The 21181-nt window shown below is 46.7% G+C and overlaps 1 protein-coding gene across 3 annotated transcripts in view; it reads right to left on the bottom strand.

Annotated features, from left to right (window-relative positions):
- The window catches only part of MAP3K9 (mitogen-activated protein kinase kinase kinase 9), a 98301-nt gene that overhangs the window by 75233 nt on the left and 1887 nt on the right, over positions 1 to 21181 (bottom strand). For 2 of the 3 annotated variants that reach the window (XM_040333219.1, XM_040333220.1), the window contains exon 2: positions 696 to 1109. In XM_040333219.1, the coding sequence (XP_040189153.1) occupies positions 696 to 1109 (414 nt within the window). Of the gene's footprint in view, positions 1 to 695; positions 1110 to 19993; positions 20193 to 21181 lie in introns of those variants that run through there. The other variant, XM_040333221.1, reaches the window with a different exon arrangement.

A 21181-nucleotide genomic window follows, 5' to 3' on the forward strand; every position in this document is an offset into this window, starting at 1 on the left:
GTAAAATTAGCTGCCTCGGCTTATATTCAGGTCAGCTTATACTCGAGTATATACAGTAAACTAAATAATGTAGTAAGTAACCGAGGATACTGCACTGTGAAACATGTTAAAAAGCTCAGACTGGACTTCACCTTTTAGGTTGGGCTTCTCCTCTGGGTTACAGGAGTGCAACTAGTTTTGCACTCCTGTGACCCGTTTTCAGCAGAGAGGTTTGAAGTCCGCTCTCCGCTGATGTCATCGCCATAAGTCGGGGCAGCGCGTCACCCCGACTTCCAAGCCGGGATCCGCCAGCTGCCTTGATTGATGGCCGTCTCAGCGAGCCGCCGAGACGGCCACTCCCCACCCTTTCCACTGCTCAGCCCTCCAATGAGTGACAGTCAGCATCGCTCTGCTCTGGGAGGTGAGAGAACTGAGCCATCGGCGGTGTTCGGTGGCTCGGTTCTCAGGGCAGAGATGCCGGGGGACAAATGCAGCATCAGTCTGATGCTACATCCACCGAGGTAAGTAGAACTAGGAAAAAAACGAATAAAAAAAATAAAAACACACATACTTCTCTTTTAAAACTATATTGCTAAAGAATAGCCAATACCTGAAATTCTTAGTTGCTCCTTTCATCAAAAAAAAATTCAATCATAACTCAATCCAGTTAAGTGTTACCATCACTTCTTCTAAATGTATTTATAGGTTACACTTACTGTTGCTGGATTTTAGGTCCCGATGTATGACAGGTACAATGGCTTCATCATGCAGGTAATTCATCCCCCTGGCAATCTGTACTGCCCAGTTCACCAATATATCTGGTGGAATCTTTTTCCCAGAAAGCACCCTGTTGAGTGATCCTCCTCGGGCAAACTCCATGATTAAGCACAAGTTAGGCTCCTTCAAGCAGACACCCCTCAGTGCAATTATGTTGGGGTGATCAAGCATAGCAAAGAGTTTAGCTTCCTGTCGGACGTTCTCAATAGTCTGGCTGATGTCTTCATCTGGATCGTGACGTGCTGCCTTGACAGCTACTTCCTCCTCTCCCCAAATAGCACGGTACACCTTTCCAAAGCCACCGATCCCAATGATCTCTTCCAGGAGCATCTCTGAAAAATCTATTTCTTCTACTGTAAGGCAAGCATGGGAAAAATTAGGAAATAAAATAGGTTAAAACAGATCTATAAACGTTTTTACAAACCGCACAAAATGGGATAGATAGATATCAAATTGTATTTCCTTATTATAACTACTTTCACTGTTTCACAGTATAAATGAACCCCTTATAGTAGCGATTATCTGCTGTTTTTGTACTATAAAAAAGGGATAATTTTTGTTTTGTCAAGCCCATCATGACAGGTGACACAAAAAAGCATGCCATTTGCTGAATTAGATTAGATATTTTGTTCCCTAAACATATAGCTTGTTATTTATATTTACCACTGCATATAGATATATTTTTCAGACTTACATATTAACTAAATTATAAACCACACTTTGATTTTTTTTTTTATCAAATTAATTCAACGAAACAATAAAAAAAAAAATTAAAAAAATCGGCCAACTAAAGAATTATGAAAATTATTGTTAGTTGCAGCACTACTCCTAACCCATCTTTCAAAACTATGGTTTCCCTCCTTACTTTTGAAGCCAGATATACTCACCCAAGTCTCCCTTCCAGGTCCTTTGCCACTGCCAGTTCTAGGTGCAGGGGACCTCAAATGCAGCGGGGCAAATACCCATACAACTGTGATGATATCATCCTCCTCTGGATCCTGGGAGGATCTCTCTGCTAGATATCCATCAGAAGTGTCCAAAGCATGCAGGCACTGAGGTGGACACAATCGAGGAAGGACCCAAGCAGGAAGTAAACAGAAAAGGAGGAGACTCAGAGCTGTGGCATCACATGACTGTGGCTTAAAGTAGAATTCCCAGACCAAACCTAACTAGACCCAATAACACTCCCTCACCCCTCCTTATACCTATGCTGACTAACCTGTGTAAGAAAGTTGTTAATAGTTAACTATTTTAGGCCCACTCCTGTCTGGTCAGGTGAGTAGGCCCGTGGCAGCTGCAGGGGAGCTCGCTTGCTGCCAGATAGGAATGCCTGAGAGTGGTGACATCACCTATAGGCTCCCATGGCCCTATTTGTTATTGGCAACCCCTACTTTCCCTTGCAGCTGCCACAGGGGAACAGGTTCATTTGACCAAACCAAACTGAAAATTGTTATTATAGTTAAAAAAAAGTCAAAATAAAAATTAAAGTGTTATTAAAAACATATAGTATATTTAACTGCATACCCCATGTACTTCTATTGTTGCTGTCTTGTGTCTACACAGCACAATCTTACAAAAAAAGTACATCCCTGATATTTGTATTGATAGGGTGCCATGCAGTGTCTCTTTGAAACCACTGCATTGCTACCCTAACATGCATGCTTCTGGCTGAAACTACAATGGTTTGAGAGAAGGAATACATGCGTATTATGGACTTGGCACAACGAATTATGCGGCATGAAGTCCTGATGCAGGAGGTTACCTGACTGACTACTCATACTGCTCAAGCAGAAGTTCAGGGAAGCACCGCAAGGAAAGCACAACTTAAAAGAAATTTAAGCAGCCAAATGTAAGATATTTTTAAATAACTTGGAAATTAATAGTAGCATGGAGCTAAAAGGTGAAAATGCTGTGTGCAGTTAAAGCGTTTGTTGCCCCAACATTTCCTATTCCTGCTATCCTATTAAAAACTGACCGCACTAAGAAAGAAAGCTCAGCGTGGTCAGTTCTCAAGCTATGCTGGGAGCTCAGGCTGCTCCCCAATGATCTGACTTGTCCTGTCACACCCCAGCTGCACAGACATTCACTGAGAAGCTCAGTGTGCTGCTGCTTCTCTTCCCCCCAGCTCTTGTGCAGCTGAGAATTGAGGGAATGTGATCACTTATAATAAAAAATAAAATAAAAGGGTAGTAATATTTTTTTTCATATCTACACAAAAAAATGTTTTACAAGGTGCTCATGTACAAACACTTTAAGGTCTAATACTAGGTATCGACAGATTATCGGTAAGGCCAATTTCAGCATCGGTATCAGTCAAACTAGACAGATATTGGTCTCTGCGGGCCGCGGCCATATTTTTGGGGCCCAGAAGCCTGGAGACCCAGTGCACAGGGGCGCACAGGACACGCACACAACGACATTACACCTACGAGTGCTGGGCCTAACGTTCTGAGTCTGACAGGCCTCCCTCGCCTTGCTTGACACTCGGAAGGTACATGCCAGCCAGCCACTCACAGTAAGGTGCCAGGCCACTGAAGCAGGCCAGCCAGCCGCCACCCACCCCAAGGTGCCAGACCAGCCACCCACCGCAAGGTGCCAGACCAGCCACCCACCGCAAGGTGCCAAGCCAGCCACCCACCGCAAGGTGCCAAGCCAGCCCCCCACCGCAAGGTGCCAGGCCAGCCACCCACCGCAAGGTGCCAGGCCAGCCACCCACAGCAAGGTGCCAGGCCAGCCACCCACAGCAAGGTGCCAGGCCAGCCACCCACCGCAAGGTGCCAGGCCAGCCAGCCACCGCAAGGTGCCAGGCCAGCCACAGCAAGGTGCCAGGCCAGCCAGCCACCCACCCACTCACAGCAAAGTGACAGTTATTTTAGAAAATGTTATATGTACAAAATATATCGGCTATCGGCAGGAGAGGTAGCCGAAATATCGGTATCGTAACGGCACAGAAAAAACGATAACTTCTGCCAATAAGCACAAAAAAAAGAAAAAAATGAAAAGCCATCTTACATGGAATGAACATTTATTTAAATAAGGAGGGCTAGAAACAAAAGGAACCCAAAATAGAAATGGGAAATGTGTGCTTCACAAAAACATGGTTTGTATCCTGTTAGCTATATTACTATTCTAAGCTTTGTAAGGCAAAATACAATCTGGATAAACAAAAAAGAAAAATTTCTTTCTGCTAAAGAACATCTGGCTCCACTTTAATTCTGCTGCCAACGTTGTACTTCACTTGCTGGCACAGCAATTCAGCTTTTAGTGTGTGTATTCTTTTCTTCTTTCAGCAAGAGAATGTCAGTAAGCGGAATACTCTTCAGCCCACACTTGGCTTTGTAAATACAGCTGAACGAGGATACTGGTCATCCTCTGCGAAAGAGTCCCTGCCCATTTGCTTTCCCAACAGATAAAAAATTCTTCCACTGCTGTATGCAAAAACAAAACAATACATTATCACCAGAAACTATGGGACAAAATGAACTGTCAAATGCAGGACCTTGCAAAAGGACTTATGCCGCGTACCCACAACCATTTTTCATGACGTGAAAAATTCCATTTTTTTAAAATGGTCATTAAAAAACGGTCGTGTGTGGGCTCCAGAGCATTTTTCTCGACGTGAAAAATGGGCATTCAAAATTTAGAACATGCTCTAACATTTCGCGTAGTTTTTCACGTGTAGGCTTAACGACGGGGAAAAAACGTGCATGCTCAGAAGCAAGTTATTAGACGGGAGCACTCGTTCTGGTAAAACTAGCGTTTGTAATGGAGACAGCACATTCGTCACGCTGTAACAGACTGAAAAGCACGAAGACTGAAAAGCGCAAATCGTCTCTCACCAAACTTTTACTAACACGAAATCAGCAAAAGCAGCCCAAAGGGTGGTGCCATCCGAATGGAACTTCCTCTTTATAGTGCCGTCGTACGTCACCGCGCTTTGCTCGAGCATTTTTTTTCCCACGATCGTGTGTATGCAAGGCAGGCTTGACAAGAATCACGTCGAAAATTAACATCTAGGACATTAAAATTGGTCGTGTGTACGCGGCTTTATGGATTTTTTCATGATTAGTACTCTTATAATCTAGGAGCAGGGGTCCTCATACTACGGCCCGCGGAGGACTTTTAACCAGCCCACCCCACCCTGACAAGCAACGCCGGTTACACGGCAGGTTGTAACACAGCAATCCCGCTGTGTCACGGAGATCACAGTGTTAACAGTTCTGGCGCGCTATGATAAATGTCCCGCCCTCCTCCTCCTAGACTAGCTTGTGTGATAGAGCCAGTGTTCTGTCTATCACACAAGCTGGTCTAGGAGGAGGAGGGCGGGACATTTATCATAGCGCGTCAGAACTGTTACCAACACTGTGAGCTTAGTGACACAGCGGGACTGTGACACAGCAGGACCGTGACAGCAGTTTGGCACAGTAAGGAGTAAGGCTGTGAGGGGCTTACGATGGTGAGGTAACGGGGGGGGGGCTTGTGATGGTGAGGGGGGCTGATGAAATGATGATGATGGTGGGGGGGGGGGGGCTGATGATGAAATGATGATGTAATGATGATGATGGTGGGGGGGGGGCTTGCAATGAGGGGCTGATGATGTAATGATGAAGGTGGGGGGGGCTTGCAATGGTGAGGGGGGGTTGCAATGAGGGGCTGATGATGGTGAGGGGGGGTTGCAATGAGGGGCTGATGATGTAATGATGATAGGGGGGCTTGAAATGATCTTGATTGGCTTGCAATTAGTGATTGTGAAGAAGGGGGGGCTTGCAATGAGGGGATGATGATGATGTAATGATGATGGTGAGGTGGGGGGGCTTGCAATGATCATGATCGGTTTGCAATTAATGATTGTGAGGGGGGGGGGCTTGCAATGAGGGGCTTATAATGATGAAGGGGGAGGGTTGCAATGATCGTGAGGGGCTTGCAATGGTGAGGGGGGGGCTTGAAATGATGGCTTGAATTTGAAATGGTGGTGAGGGGGGGCTTGCAATGATGGTCTAAAAAGACGGTGACGGTGGGCTTCCAATGATGGTCTAAAAATACGGTGAGGGTGGGCTTGCAATGATGGCTTGTTCTTCATTTATTGTATTTGTTCCCATTTTGTTTTTTCACTTCAAAATAACATATGTGCAGTGTGCATAGGAAATTGTTCATATTTATTTTATAGTCCGGCCCTCTAATGGTCTGAGGGACAGTGAACCGGCCCCCTGTTTAAAAAGTTTGGCGGACCCCTGATCTAGAGTCAAAATTGATTTGATTGGGGATGTTGGCCACTGATCCACATACAATAGTCAATGTTAAAGTGAAAAATGTGGAAAGTTATCGAAATAATTTACAAATGAAAGCCTTGATTGCATAAAGCTTTTTGCACACAGGGGTGTCTAGCGGCTGTGCATTCCCTGCAACTTTTCGGGGTACCCAGGAGGCACAGGTTTCCCCCGCTGTCTGTCAAAGTCTATGGCAGACTGCGGCTGGACAGGGCCATATGAATATGCGGGATGCAGAAAACCTGCATTCAAGGTAACACATAAATCACTAGATGTCAACACCAATCTGTAAAGTGAACAGACTTTATAAATCACATCATAGGTAAAACAGAGTTTGTAAGACCCAGGTTACATTAGCCGTTATGTCAATGCCAGCACTGCCAGGGAAGAATGGCTCCAAATCTATTCCACAGTGTCCTTCCCCAGTGTTGCCAACCATCAGTTAAAACATGGGCACTTTTCTCCTAACAGTAAATGCCAGTGAAAGAAAAAGGTTGCCAGTAAAAAAAATATGGCTGTGACGCTTGGCCGAGACCATTCGAGTGCCGGTGCATTGCCATGAAATGAGATTTGCCATGGAATGAGATGGTCCGCCTCCATCTCATCCTATTGGCTCACTCATGTCACGTGACAAAACATCAGTCACAGCTAGGCTATCATAGGGAGAGGATCTCCTCTCCCTGTGATAGCCCGATAGCACTGTCAGCAGCGTGCCTCCCGCCAGCGCTAAGTACACCCCGCAGCTCTACTCCCCGTCCCCTGCACCCCGCAGCTCTACTCCCCGTCCCCCGTTAAGGCTCAGGGAACGGGGCGAGTCTACGCTATTAGCGTAGACCTAGCGTTGGCTACGTTAGTAGCGTAACGTAGCCAACGCTAGGTCTACGCTATTAGCGTAGACTCGCCCCGTTCCCTGAGCCTTAACGGGGGACGGGGAGTAGAGCTGCGAGCGCAGGGGACGGGGAGTAGAGCTGCGGGCGCGGGGTGCCAGGATCAAAGAAGAGGGATCCGAGAAGAGGAAGCTCTGGGCAGAATTCTCTGTGCAAAACCACTGCACAGAGCAGGTAAGTATAACGTGTTTGTTATTTTTAGAGAAAAAGACTTTAAAATCACTTTAAAATCACTTTAACTTTAAAGTAGGAGTCATGCCATATCCTATCTGAACTTAAACCTGCTAAAATGGGGGTCTTTTTTTTATTAGCATAGGAAAAGCGATACTGGAAGGTGGGTAAAACGCTGCACACCCCAAATGGTTGTAGAAAGAAAAAAGGAAAAGTTACCCCGGGGGCTTTGTTTTACAGCACAGGGGAGATATGCAGATCTTTTAGGCCCTGCATATCTCAAAGAGAACCCTGTGACCTATAAATCATCACATAAGGGACAAAAAGTTCCCTATGCGATGATGAAAAAAAAAAAAAAAAAAAAAAAAGTTAAAAGCGGTTGTATAACCCACTTTCACATTTTTACCTACAGGTAAACCTATAATAAAGGTTTACCTGTAGGTAAAATTAATATCTCCTAAACCTGCACTCCAAAGGTCTGGTGGATGCTCCCAGAAAAATCAGAGCTCCTTGCCGGAAAGAGGACTCCTGCACACATGCGCAGGAATTATGTCATCGCGACTCAGAGCCAAAGACGCGAACCCGGAAGAAACACCCAAGGAAACATGTCCGATCCCTCAGTGGTGACTGGGAGGCGATGCCGGCGCATCGTTCTAAAGGTTAACATTTCATAATGAGCTAGCTCATAACGCCTTACAGCTACCCCCCATATACACACACGCACGAACATAAAGTAATGCATCAGAGGTTCCTACGTATGAAAACGTTGATTGCGATGCACGTTACATATCGCCACGCACGCCAGAGTGAGAGCAATAATTCTAGCACAAGACCTCCGTAAAAATAAACTGTAACCTATAGGGGGCTTTTGAAGCTTTGCATATTGAAAATATAGGGAAGCTATAGGGTTCCAAAATTTGATGGCATTTCACGGGCGCACACAAATTTAAGGTTTGGCATGTTGGGTATCTATTTACTCAGTGCAACCTGGTCTTTAATATTTTACCAAAAATTTGGGTAATTTATTGCTTTTGTTTGCCCTAAAATTCAAGCTTATTTACTGAAATTTTGCGTTTCCTAGATCTTTGTGGCAATATCGTGAGGAAAAAAAAGAAAATTGGAATTACCACAATTTTTTTCTCTATGGTATCTGCCTTCAGAAAATGTGTGTGTTTTGTGTAATCTTCAGGCCTTAAAATAGCGGTAGAACACCACGATTTTACCGCGTTTTTAATTCATTTCAATGGAGAGGGGCGTTTTTGGAGCGTTTTAATAGCGCTATTTTTACCACGAAAACGCAGCAAAAATGCACCAGTGTGAAAGGGCTCTAAAGGTTACAAACAATACAGGGACGTGGTATCGAATTAGATAAAACATTTGCAAGCCTTAGGAGGTTTACTACATAGATGGGTATTAAAATGTGGCCTTATCTTCATCCATTGCATCCACATTTCCAGGAACTACCAATTTCCTGCACACAGGAACTGAAAAGAGATCCCTAATTTCCTGCACCGATGAGGTCAAGGAGAAGAGATCAGCAAAAACTGCTCCCTAGTTCAAAAGCAGCTTACTGCCCAGTATCCATGCCAGCAATGTCATCTGCGCCCCCCCCCCTCCCATACACGCACCCACACTGCCCAGTATCCATGCCAGCAATGTCATCTGCGTCCCCCCCCCCTCCCATACACGCACCCACACTGCCCAGTATTCACTCCAGTAGTGTCATCTAAACCTCCCAGACCCAGTACACACACCCCCATCACTGCCCAGTAGCCATGCCAGCTGGGACATCTGCCACCCCAAGATACACACACCCCTCACTGCTCAGTATAATCCGCCCCAAGGTACACACACCCGTCACTGCCCAGTATACATGCCAGCAGTGTCATCTGCCCCCCCCTAGTACACACCCCCTTACTGCCGCCCAGGATCCATGCCAGCAGTGTCATCTTCCCCCCTAGTACACACACCCCCTTACTACCCGGTATCCATGCCAGCAGTGTCATCTGCCCTCCCAATACACACACCCCTCACTGCCCATACCAACAGTGTGGTCTATCCTCAGCTCACACAAAGCTTAATGCTCAGTGCCCATGGCAGCAGCATTGTCTGCCCCCCTTGCACACACCACTCCAGTATTAAAGCGGAGTTCCACCCAAATTTGGAACTTCCGCTTATCCCACTCCTCACCCCCTTACATGCCACATTTGGCATGTAATTTTTTTGGGGGGGGGAGTGGGGGCTTCAGGAGGAGTGGGACTTCCTGTCCCACTTCCTCCTTCCGGGTAGACGATTAAGCCTAATCGCCTAGGCGATTAAGCTTAATCACCTACAGGAAGGGGTTGCTGTAGGTGATTGCCCAGGACACGTGACAGGTCCTCGGCGATCGCCTGTCCAATCAGACGGCGCCTCGCCGGGCCGCTCGCGCATGGGTGCCCGGCCGTGAAGCCGAAAGCTGTCACGGCCGGGTGCCCACACTGAGCATGAAGACGCCGGCCGGCGAGGAGCGGAGCCCCGTCCGGCGAGGAGCTGGAGCCGTGGAGCAGGTAAGTGTCGGTTTATTAAAAGCCAGCAGCTACACTTTTTGTAGCTGCTGACTTTTAATAAACGTACAAAATGGGTGGAAAACCCCTTTAATGTCAGTAGCATAGTATCCAACCCAGCGCACAACTCACATCACATCAGCAGTGTTAGGTACACTTTAGTACGCACAAACCACTGTTCTGTGTTATTTGCAAGATCTGCTCGCCAGAACACCCAGCTATAAACACAGTACCCCTGCACTCATATCACGGGCCTTCAGCACAGATCCAAAATTTCTAAAATCACCAGCGAGACCTGCCACAGCATAAAAGCATCTCGGCAGCATGTTTACAACCTCATCCAGCTGGCTTTGCGGCTTAAGGCTAGCTTCACACCTATGCGATTGACACATTCACATCTGTGCATTTTTAACCACTTAAGCCCCGGACCATTTGGCTGGCCAGGCCACTTTTTGCGATTCTGACAATTGCGCGGTCGTGCGACGTGGCTACCAAACAAAATTAACGTCCTCCCCCCCACAAATAGAGCTTTTATTTAGTGGCATTTGATCATTTTTTATTTTTTTTTGCGCCATAAACAAAAATAGAGCTACAATTTAGATTTTTTTTGTATATTTTTTACTTTTTGCTATAATAAATATCCCCCAAAAATATATAAATAAGCGTTTATTGATTGGTTTGTGCAAAAGTTATAGCGTCTACAAAATAGGGGATAGATTTATGGCATTTTTATTAATATTTTATTTATTTTTTTACTAGTAATGGCGGCGATCAGCGATTTTTATTGTGACTGCGACATTATGGAGGACACTTGACACCATTTTGGGACCAGTCATTTTTACGGTGATCAGTGCTATAAAAATGCACCGATTACTGTAAAAATTACACTGGCAGTGAAGGGGTTGACCTGTATGGGGGCGCTGAAGGGGTTAAGTGTGTCCTAGGGAATTATTCTAACTGTTAGGGGCGTGGCTACGAGTGAAACGTCACTGATCGCTGCTCCAGAAGATGAGCGTGAGTATTCGATCAGTGCCATGTCACTAGGAAGAACGGGGAGATGTTGTGTTTACACTGACATCTCCCCATTCTTCAGCTCCGTGACCCAATCGCGAGACACTGGCAGACAGAGTCCGCGGGTCCCGCAGGCACGGTCACAAATTAAGGGGGACGTATATATATGCCCATTTGCCCAGTCATGCCATTCTGTCGACGTATAAGTTCGTGCAGCGATCGGGAAGCGGTTAAAAGGGGATTTTTTTTTTCCCTGCAGCAGATTGCATTTTAGGTTCCAAAGATCTCAATAGAAAAGTAGTAGAAACTAGGGGTGCAACGGATCGTCACCGATCCGTGATCCGAACGGGTCACCCCGTTCGGATCGGCACACCATGCGGTCCGCTCCGGAGCCTCGGCCGTAGGAAAGTCCCCGGCTTTGGCCTAGCTCCGGAGCGGCGGCCATCTTGCTCCACCCCCGTGTGCTTGTCAGAGCCCAGAGCACAGCGTGACACGCCTCCCCGCCTCAGCGCGCAAATAGAGCGGACTAAAGCAGACAGCGCAGGATCATCCACCGGCAGCTACAGGAAAGGTCCAGGGGCTTAGAGCAGTGGTTCTCAACCATTCTAGGGTCGGGACCCCTTAATAAAAAATTTCCCAATGTGTGGGGACCCCTAACAGTAAAATTATTTTCGTAGCGTGGGTTGTCAGTACCCAAGGCAAGATGAGTAATTTGTGCCCCTAACCCACGGATATTTAGTCCTTTCCTCTTGTACAGTATTTAAAACCCTTATGGTACATTTTAGGATGTACCACTCTTTCTTCTCCTTTCTTTCTCTTTTATCTCTCTCTATCCTAATTTATTTTTCTTTTTTCCCCATCCCTCTCTCTAGCCGTCTTTCTAGCTCTTTCTCTTATTCTTTCTCTCCCTTTTTTGTTGTTCCTCCCCCTCTTTTCATCTACCTTCTGTGTATTCTCTATTTTTATTCCTTTTCTTACTCCTTGGTTGGGGGGGAATGGGATGAGTGGCAGTGCTGTAACTCACTGTGTCTCCAGCTCTGTGGTGTCTCGCAGCAATGACACCTATGCCAAAATCAGGATATGGGGTCTCCTCCAGCCCCTCCCACTTCACATTCCTCACCAGTCAGCTGACCTCTAGTCTGTGCCCCCCCACCCATGCTGTGAAGTGGCTGAGTGGGAGCCTGCGGGCTCCAGGAACAGCCCTGATGGGCAGCTACGAAAAGGTTGGGAGAGCGGTGTGGGCTTCAGGAACAGCCCAGGATTTGGTGACCCCTGGCAAATCATTATTTGACCCCCATGGGGGTCCCGACCCCCAGGTTGAGAACCACTGGCTTAGAGGATCATTGAGGCGGGCGGTGTATAGTTACAGAGCTGTGAGCAATCTGCTATGGGCAATGGTGACCTTCCCCAGTGTGCTGCGAGTGTCTCTCTACTGAGAATAAGCCTGAGAGGGGACACTGCGATCACCTGCCAGCCAAGGAGCTCAGTGATAGGGAGGGGAGGCAGATCACCGGGAACTGTGTCCATCAACCCTGACATCTGGGAGCATCCCTGCACAGGAGATCAATGTGTCATCTGTACGAGGATATACCCAACCCCCCCCCCCCCCTTTTCTATACAAGAAACCCCCCCTCCCTGTGCGATTGAGGATGGATATGCCCCCTGCTTTTTTTCCTGTGTGCACTGTACTAATCACAGTAATGATAGTTATTAGGGGGGCAAGTGGACACCCAACAGAGTTTTAGATTCAGTTATTTTCATCACAAAACTGAGCTTATACGCTTAAATACAGTTTTTGTAAATCCGACGGACTGTTTAAATGTTAAATTTAATGTGAAAATCAGAGGTGTTCTGTCACATTAGCAATAAACAGTCTGTCGGATTTCCAAACACTGTATTTAAGCACATAAGCTCCGTTTTGTGTTGAGAAGAACTGTGAAATCCAAAACTCTGGTGGGTGTAACAAGATTTGTGGTTTTTTTTTTTTTGCTGATCCGAAAATGATCCGATCCGTGACTCCTGATCCGAGGATCGATTCGATCCGTGAGTTTTTTGATCCGTTGCACCCCTAGTAGAAACGCATCAAAAACACAGTGCTTGCATCTTTATTAGGTTTTGCTGATTTCTCCTGCATGACAGACACCTTCCTAGACGGCACAGGCAGAAGTGGGAGCTGGGTACCTGTCAAAACTAGGTACCCACGTGGTACTGACTTTGGAGTGTAACTTGGTAATGACTGGCTTTGACCAGTGATAATGGACTGTTGCATTGTAGAATATTCAGGTATGATTTTCATGCAACTTTTGAGGGTAATCATTGAAGTCCGTGGCCCTCAAGTTGCATGAAAGTCGGACCAAAGTAGTCCATGAACTACTTTGAAGTTGCTGCAAGTTTAGGTTGTGCATATACAGTTGTATGAAAAAGTATTTACCCCCTTTCTGATTAATTTATTTTTTGCATATTTGTCACACTTAAATGACTCAGCTCAACAAATATTATTACACAAAGATAACCCGAGTAAATACAAAATGCAGTTTTTAAATGATAGTTTAATTTATTAAGGCAAAAAACCTATCCAAAGCTGCCTGACTATGTGAAAAAGTAATTGCCCCCTAAACCCAACAACTGGTTTTGCCACACGTGGCGGCAACAACTGCAATCTAGTGTTTGCGATAACTGGCAATCTTTCACATTGCTGTGGAGCAATTTTGGCCCACTCTTCTTTGCAGAACTGTTTAAATTCAGCCACACTGGAGGGTTTTCCAGCATACGGTCATGATACAGCATCTTAATTGGATTTAAGTCCGGGCTTTGACTAGGCCACTCCAAAACCTCCATTTTTCTTTGTTTGAACCATTTAGGAGGTGGACTTGCTGTTGAGTTTTGGATCATTGTCCTGCTGCATAACCCAAGTGCACTTGAGGTCACAAACTGATGGCTGGACTTTCCCCCTTTAAGATTTTCTGGTAGAGCTCAGAATTTAGGGTTCCATCAATTATGGCAAGTCGTCCAGGTTCTCAAGCTACAAAGCAGCCGCAGACCATCACGTTACCACCACGTCGGACTGTTGGTATGATGTTCTATGAAATTCTGTATTCGTTTTATGCCAGATGTAATGGCATGCACACCTTCCAAAAAGTACAATTTTTGTCTTATCAGTCCACAGAATATTTGCCTAAAAGTCTTGGGGATAATTAAGATGTTTTCTGGTAAATGTAAGATGAGCCTTTGTGTTCTTTTCAGTCAGCAGTGGCTTTGGCCTTGGAACTCTCCCATGGATGCCATTTTTCATCGTCGTCGTGCTCGAGTCATTTTTGTAGGCCGGCCACTCCTGAGAAGATTCCCTATTGTTCCAAGTTATCTCCATTTGTGGATAATGGCTCTCCCCGTGGTTCACTGGAGTTCCAAAGCCTTAGAAATGGCTCTGAAACCCTTCCTAGACCGATACATGTACATTACTTTGTTTCTAATCTGTTCTCGATTTTTTAGATTGTGGCATGATGTGTGGCTTTTGTGATCTGTTGGCATGCTTCACTTTGTCAGACAGCTTCTAATTATGTGATTCCACAGATCTGGCAGAAATCAGGCCTGGGAGTGGTAAGTGAAATTTAACTCCGCTCTCCAAAAAAATGTGGTTATTCACAATTCAGCATGGGAGGGGGCAATTACTTTTTCACAAAGGGCAAGGCAGGTTTAAACAGCTTTTTTCCCTTAATGAAGGTAAATAATTTCAAAACTGCATCTTAGATTTACTCAGGTTATCTTTGTGTAATACAAAAAAAATGTGATGATCTGAATCATTTAAGTGTAATGCCGCGTACACACGATCATTTTTCGGCATGAAAAAAACAACGTTTTTCGGCATGTAGAAAAAAAACAAAGTTTTTCCAACTTAATCATTAAAGCGGATGTGCCACGGGAACAAAATATTAAAAGCCAGCAGCTACAAATACTGCAGCTGCTGACTTTTAATATTAGGACACTTACCTGTCCTGGAGTCCAGCGCCGATCGCAGCAGAGCACGAGCGATCGCTCGTCACTCTGCTGCTCCCCCCGCCATCCACGCTGAGGGAACCAGGAAGTGAAGCGCTGCGGCTTCACTGCCCGGTTCCCTACGGCGCATGCGCGAGTCGCGCTGCGCCCGCCGATTGGCTCACACGCTGTGTGCTGGGAGCCGAGTGTTCCCAGCACACATCGGGCGAAAGACGGGATGTGACGGAATGCCCGTCTTTTGCCCGTAGCGTGTGGCCGGAAGTGGGTGCAAATACCTGTCTTTAGACAGGTATCTGCACCCCCTGGTGTGCAGAGATTCTTGAAGGGGTACCCTGCGCAAATTAAAAAAAATGTGCGTGAGGTTCCCCCCCAGGATGATACCAGACCGTTCGGTCTGGTATGGAATTTAAGGGGAACACCTACGCCGAAAAAAAACGGCATGGGGTTTCCCCCAAAATCTATACCAGACCCTTATCCGAGCATGCCGTCCGGCCAGTCAGGAATGGGGGTGGGGATGAGCACCCCCCCCCCCCCCCCCCCCAAAGCACCTTGTCTCCATGTTGATGGGGACAAGGGTCTCTTCCTGACAACCCTGGCCGTTGGTTGTCAGGGTCTGTGGGCAGGGGGGCTCATTGGAATCTGGAAGCCCCCTTTAATAAGGGGGCCCCCAGATCCCAGCCCCCCCACCCTACGTGAATGAGTATCCATTCACCTGGAGGCAAAGTGTAAAAGAAAATAAACACATGACACAGGGTTTTTAAAGTAATTTATTAGTCAGCTCCGGGGGCCCCCCTCTCTTCTTTAGCTCTTTCACCAGGGGGGGGGGCCTTCTTCGTCAGGGGGTGGGGGGTGGGGGTGGTGTCGGTCTTCATCGCCGTCTGGTTCTCTTCCGCTCTCCAGGGGTCTTCTCCGCTCTCCGGGGGTCTTCTTCCATCTTCTCCGCTTCTTCTCCCGCTCGCTCTCCGGTACCTTCTCTTTCATGGCTGGCCACCGCTATCTTCGTGTTAGCTCAATTACTAGCGGCGGCCAGACGCTCCCTCCCGCTGTAATGACGGGTGTGCGGTGCGCAATACTTTATATAGGCCTCTTATGACGACACAGTCCCAGCATGCTCCGGGTAATGTCGTCACCACCAGGAGCATGCTGGGACTGTGACGTCATAAGAGGCCTATATAAATCGGTGAGAACCACGCACCCGTCATTACAGCGGGAAGAAGCGTTGTGTCAACATCGGAAGAAGAGAAGAAGGCAGAAGACGTCACAGAAGAGCGGGCTGGCCGCCGCTAGTAATTGAGCTACCACGAAGATAGCCCTGAAGGAGAAGGTCCCGGAGAGCGAGCGGGAAAAGAACCGGAGAGCGGAGAAGACTCCCGGAGAGCGGAGGAGAACTTGACGGCGGTGAAGACCGACACCACCCCTCGACGAAGAAGGCGCCCCCCCCTGGTAAAAGAGCTAAAGAAGAAAGAGGGGGGGCCCCGGAAACCCTGTGTCGTGTGTTTATTTTCTTTTACACTTTGCCTCCAGATGAATGGGTAGGGGTACCCCATACTCATTCAGATTCCGATGAGCACCCCCGCCCGCAGACCCCGACAACCAACGGCCAGGGTTGTCGGGAAGAGACCCTTGTCCCCATCAACATGGGGACAAGGTGCTTTGGGGTGGGGGGCGCAGTGCGCCCCCTGCCCCAAAGCACCCACCCCCCCATGTTGAGGGCATGCGGCCTGGTATGGCTCAGGAGGGGTGGGGGACCGCTTGTTCGTCCCCACCCCTATTCCTGACTGGCCGGGCGGCATGCTCGGATAAGGGTCTGGTATGGATTTTGGGGGAACCCCCACTCCGTTTTTTTTCGGGGTAGGTGTTCCCCTTAAAATCCATACCAGACCGAAGGGTCTGGTATCATCCTGGGGGGAACCTCACGCAAAAATGTTTTAATTTGTGCGGGGTTCCCCTTCAAGATTCTCCGCACACCAGTCGCCCCGCAAGTCGGATCATCTTGATCCGACTTCTGGTGCGACCTCTATTCAAATCAATGGGCTCCCATAGGGAACCATTGAATTTGAATAGACAGAAACGAAGGAGGAGGCTTACAGCTCTAACGCAGGAGCTTCAGAACGCACTGGTCCTGCATTTTTTTTGCAGCTTAAAAACGGCTCAGCCATCTACAGCTCAAAAACGTCATGGTTGGCATGAGGCCATAGACTAACATGGAGAGCCGTTTTTAAGCTGCAAAAAACGCTGAGAAAAAGTGGCTGTAAAAACGTCCATGGAAATGAAGCCTAAAAGGGGAAGTTCCATGCGGATGACACCACCCTTAGGGCTGCGTTAGCCGATTCTGTGTTAATAAAAGACAATTTGCGCTTTTCTGTCTGTTCAGGTGAAGCGTTGGAGCCATGAGACAGAAAATCTCGAGTCTCGAGATTTTCTGTCTCATGGCTCCAACTCTTCACCTGAACCCTCCCCTCCCTGTTTTAAAGATTGCATGTTTGGTGATTTGATTGTTGTCACGTCATGTGCATTTCTTTTTAATTGTCCATGTATGATTTTAATGCTTTTTCATGTATACCATGCCAATACATTTTGCTAAATTTACTTATGTGAGAGCTCTGGTTTGAGTAGATTCAATTTATCTAGTACCGCTATAGTCCACCCGGCCCACCCTTCTCTGTTGGCGTTTCAGGGTCTGTGGGGGTTCCCTGAACCCTTCATCCTAATATTCATAGAATAGTCGATGGTACACTTTCAATTTTCTTGTATTTTTCTAAATGTTAGAGGTCAAATCTTATTTCAAAAAGTAGTTCCTGTACTACTTTTTGCGATTTCGGGCCGCGATTTACATTGACATCTGTGCAGAAACCTGCACAGATGTCTCTTAAATCGCAGCCGAAATCGGGACTGCCAGCGGGAGTGAAATCGTGCGAGTTTAGCTGAACTCGCACGGCTTCCCTCCCGCAGCCCAGTGTGAACCTGGGCTCAGTCACACAGCAGTGGCGTAGACTCACAGACCTGCGCTGCATGCACAACTTCATGGTAAGATGTACACAGAGTATACCTGCATCTAAATATCTTTCCTCTGAAGCCTGACGATTTCAGGTGCGACTTCAATAGACATCTGTGCATGAAGCCACACAGATGTCTATCAAGTAGCACCTGAAATCGCACTACTTCAAGTAAAGTAGAATGATTTCAAAGTAGCAGCAATGTGAACCAGGGCTTAACCCCATTTTTTTTTTTTTACAACAAACTTGCCACAACCACATGCATTGCACATGGTTGTGGGGAGTTTACGGTGCATCCCTATTTGCTTGAAGGTGTGGCATGTCTTGCTGACCGTTACATGGGGGCCAAACTTTGCTGTGGGCGCAAAGCATCACAACTGCAGCATGTAAACACCCGTCTACTGCTTACTGCGGAAGGAGTGGGGGTCTAAATGAAGTCTAATAGTTTGTAGTCAGCTGCGGCGGCACATTCAGTTTTTAGGTCATTAGAATGGCTGACTGCACACTGACTGTTTACATTTCAAACCTGGCAGTGGCCGTTTATATGGTCCATTTATACTGTAGGCATGTAAAGGTTTGCACAGATACAAAATGTTCATGTGTGCACATTGGCCCTGTGGGGGAGAAAAAAAAAAAAAAAGCTAAAAACGCATAGTCTGAGCACATCAGACAAGGAGAGTTACAATACCAGTGCTGCCTCCCCTGCAGACAATATTTTCTCTTTTGCAGAGTTGCAGCCACCACTATGATCTCCAGAAGCCAATTATTTTGGGTGTGTCAGATCAATGCATCTTCATACTATGTAGTTTGGCTCACAATTCTTGGCTGCTACATCTCTACTGTGCCCCTGCAGCTCTGCAGGGACTAGGTATGCAGCTACTGGCAATTCATGCGTTTTTAATTATTCTATATTGTCCTATCCAGTTTTGGGATAACTGCACCTTTTATATACACGATTTTGATACTGAAATAAAAATTTTAATTGTATCATACATTTATGTGAAGATCATTACTTGTTGCTATCGGTAACCTCTTTCCAAATAGCCTTCTCTTAGGCCATTTCCCTTTCCCTCTTTTTTTAAAGTTTACTGGCAGATGGAACCACAGCACTCAGCAGGAAGAGGCAGACATCAACATACCCAGACGTATTGGATGCTGAAGATCCTATTTGGTTACACTAGGTCTGCAAAATAGTGAGGATCACTTGCAATGAAGGAGAACTCAAGTTTTCTTGACAGTACTCCCCCCCCACTACGGTATCCAATTAAAAACTTTACTGTAAATCGGAGCTCCACCCTCCACTGCCACATTTAGTACTTTGAGGATGGAGCAGGTACCTTTTGTTTTGACTGCTACCCGCTTCTACGTTTGACTCAGTTTGGCTCCCCCTTAGGCCTTCTGGGACACATCACAGGTCCCAGAAGACTATGGAACAAATTCACAAGCTTACGCATGTGCAACAGGAACCCAACTGTGAAGCCGCAAGACTTCACTTCCTGTTTCCCTTACTAGAGATGCCAACGCCTGCATCCGAAACCGATTGAAGAATCGGTACAGGCGAGGACATTGCTGGATCCCTGGATAGGTAAATTTTACTTATATTAAAAAAGTCAGCAGCTACAGTATTTGTAGCTGTTAGCTTAATTTTTGGGGGGAGCCTGGAGTTCCACTTCAATGCATTCTCTGCATTAGGGCTGGTTCACACCATGAACCACACAGAAACACACTGTGCATTTCACATGTGCGATTTCAGCCCAGGTGCACACTACAAGGTGGTGCAGGAAAACCGCAATCGGTGCAATTTCCTACACCACATTCAAATGACACTGCCTTTGCAATCTGCAATGGATGTCAACGCAATGTTAACGACAGACTCAGGTCTCAAATGCAGTGTATTTGCCTGAACTGTATCCCATGGTACAAAACGAGCATGCAATCCAGTTGCAGTGCATTTCTAAAATTGGTGCATGCACTACTTTGGTGTGATGCGGTGCGATTTCAGCCCATTCAAAATAAATGAGCTCAAATTGCACAAGGCTGAATCGCATGAGAATTGCACATGAATGTGGTGCAATTCTTAGCATGCTAAAAAACATGCCAGACTGTAGCAAAACTAGTGCATGCACTACCTTACAAAACGCAGAGCAACTGGATCACATGATACCTCTGAACCATCTTCATTGCACCAAAACTCGCTGCAGATCACAAGTGCAGAGCATTTTGAACGAGGGGCGGGAAACACGCATTGAGCTCAGGTTTCTTGCACTGCATTTGGGTGTAAACTAGTTAAAAAGTGTGTGTGTGTGCGCGTGCGCACACACACATATATACCCCCCATTCCTTGGTGCACCCCCTCCCTAAACACTTACCCGAGTTCTCTCTTAATCCAGTGCTGTGCCTTTCTGCAGCACCACTCCTCTCACCTTGCTGGTCTAACAGGAGGCTCTGAGAGCAGGCTCCTACTGTTGTCAGTCAAATCCTGTAAGAAGGGAGGAGCAGCATGGCCGAGGTGCTCTGTATGCGTTTATAGACACAAACACAGCCCAGCGCGGAAGCACGCCCTCAGCACATGGTATAACAACTTTTTATATTTAGCTCAGTAGTAAACTACAAAAAAAAATAAAAAAAAAAAAAAAAAAAAAAAAAAAATCATAAATGTACCAATATGCACCACATATTAGCAAATTACGACAGACTTACCTGCACACCAGGTCCTCCAGCGCAGCGCTGTAATGGCTCCCTGGCACTTTCATCTTCAACCAGTCTTCCTTCTGGGTTTGTGGGCTCTGACTATATTAATGGCCGGGCCACAAAGTCACTCCTGCGCATGTGTGCAGGAGCCCCGGCCTCTGAAGGTACAGCATGGGTATATGATCTCATCAGGGCACATATGCCAATGAAGAGTGCAAGTTTAAGAGATATTTACTGTACCTACAGGTAAGCCTTACTATAGGCTTACCTGTAGGTACAGGTTAAAGTAGACTTCTACTTCCACTTTAGGGAGGAAAAAATGTAATTGTACATGTATTTACAACCACTTGAAAAGTCACATCAAAGAGTTCACCACACTGCAATAATAAAACAAAACAATGCACTCTCTAACAATACCTACAGTTATTAGAAGCATTATTATTCAGGTTATTTTTCACAACTGACTTAAAGTGGAGGTTCACCCTATAAAACATTTCTAACACTGCATCTAGCCCAGTCCTGCATACAAAATGACACTGACCTTTTTTTTCCTTTGCCGTAGATAGCGTTTAGCCGTGGAATTCACCGCGGCTTCCGGGTAGGGAATCCCGCGGGAGTGGGCGTTCCTATTGTCATGCCAATTGATTGACATGCTAAACGACGGCGCACACAGCACATCACGACTTCCCGAAAGAAGCTTGGCTCTATTCGGCGCCGAATAGAGCCGAGCCGACCTTCTTTCAGGGAAGTCGTGACGCGCTGCGTGCGCCGTCGTTTAGCATGTCAATCAATTGGCATGACAATAGGAACGCCCACTCCCGCGGGATTCCCTACCCGGAAGCCGCGGTGAATTCCACGGCTAAACG

The sequence above is a fragment of the Rana temporaria genome, chromosome 13 (assembly GCF_905171775.1).
Source record: "Rana temporaria chromosome 13, aRanTem1.1, whole genome shotgun sequence".
NCBI classification, from domain to species: Eukaryota; Metazoa; Chordata; class Amphibia; order Anura; family Ranidae; genus Rana; species Rana temporaria.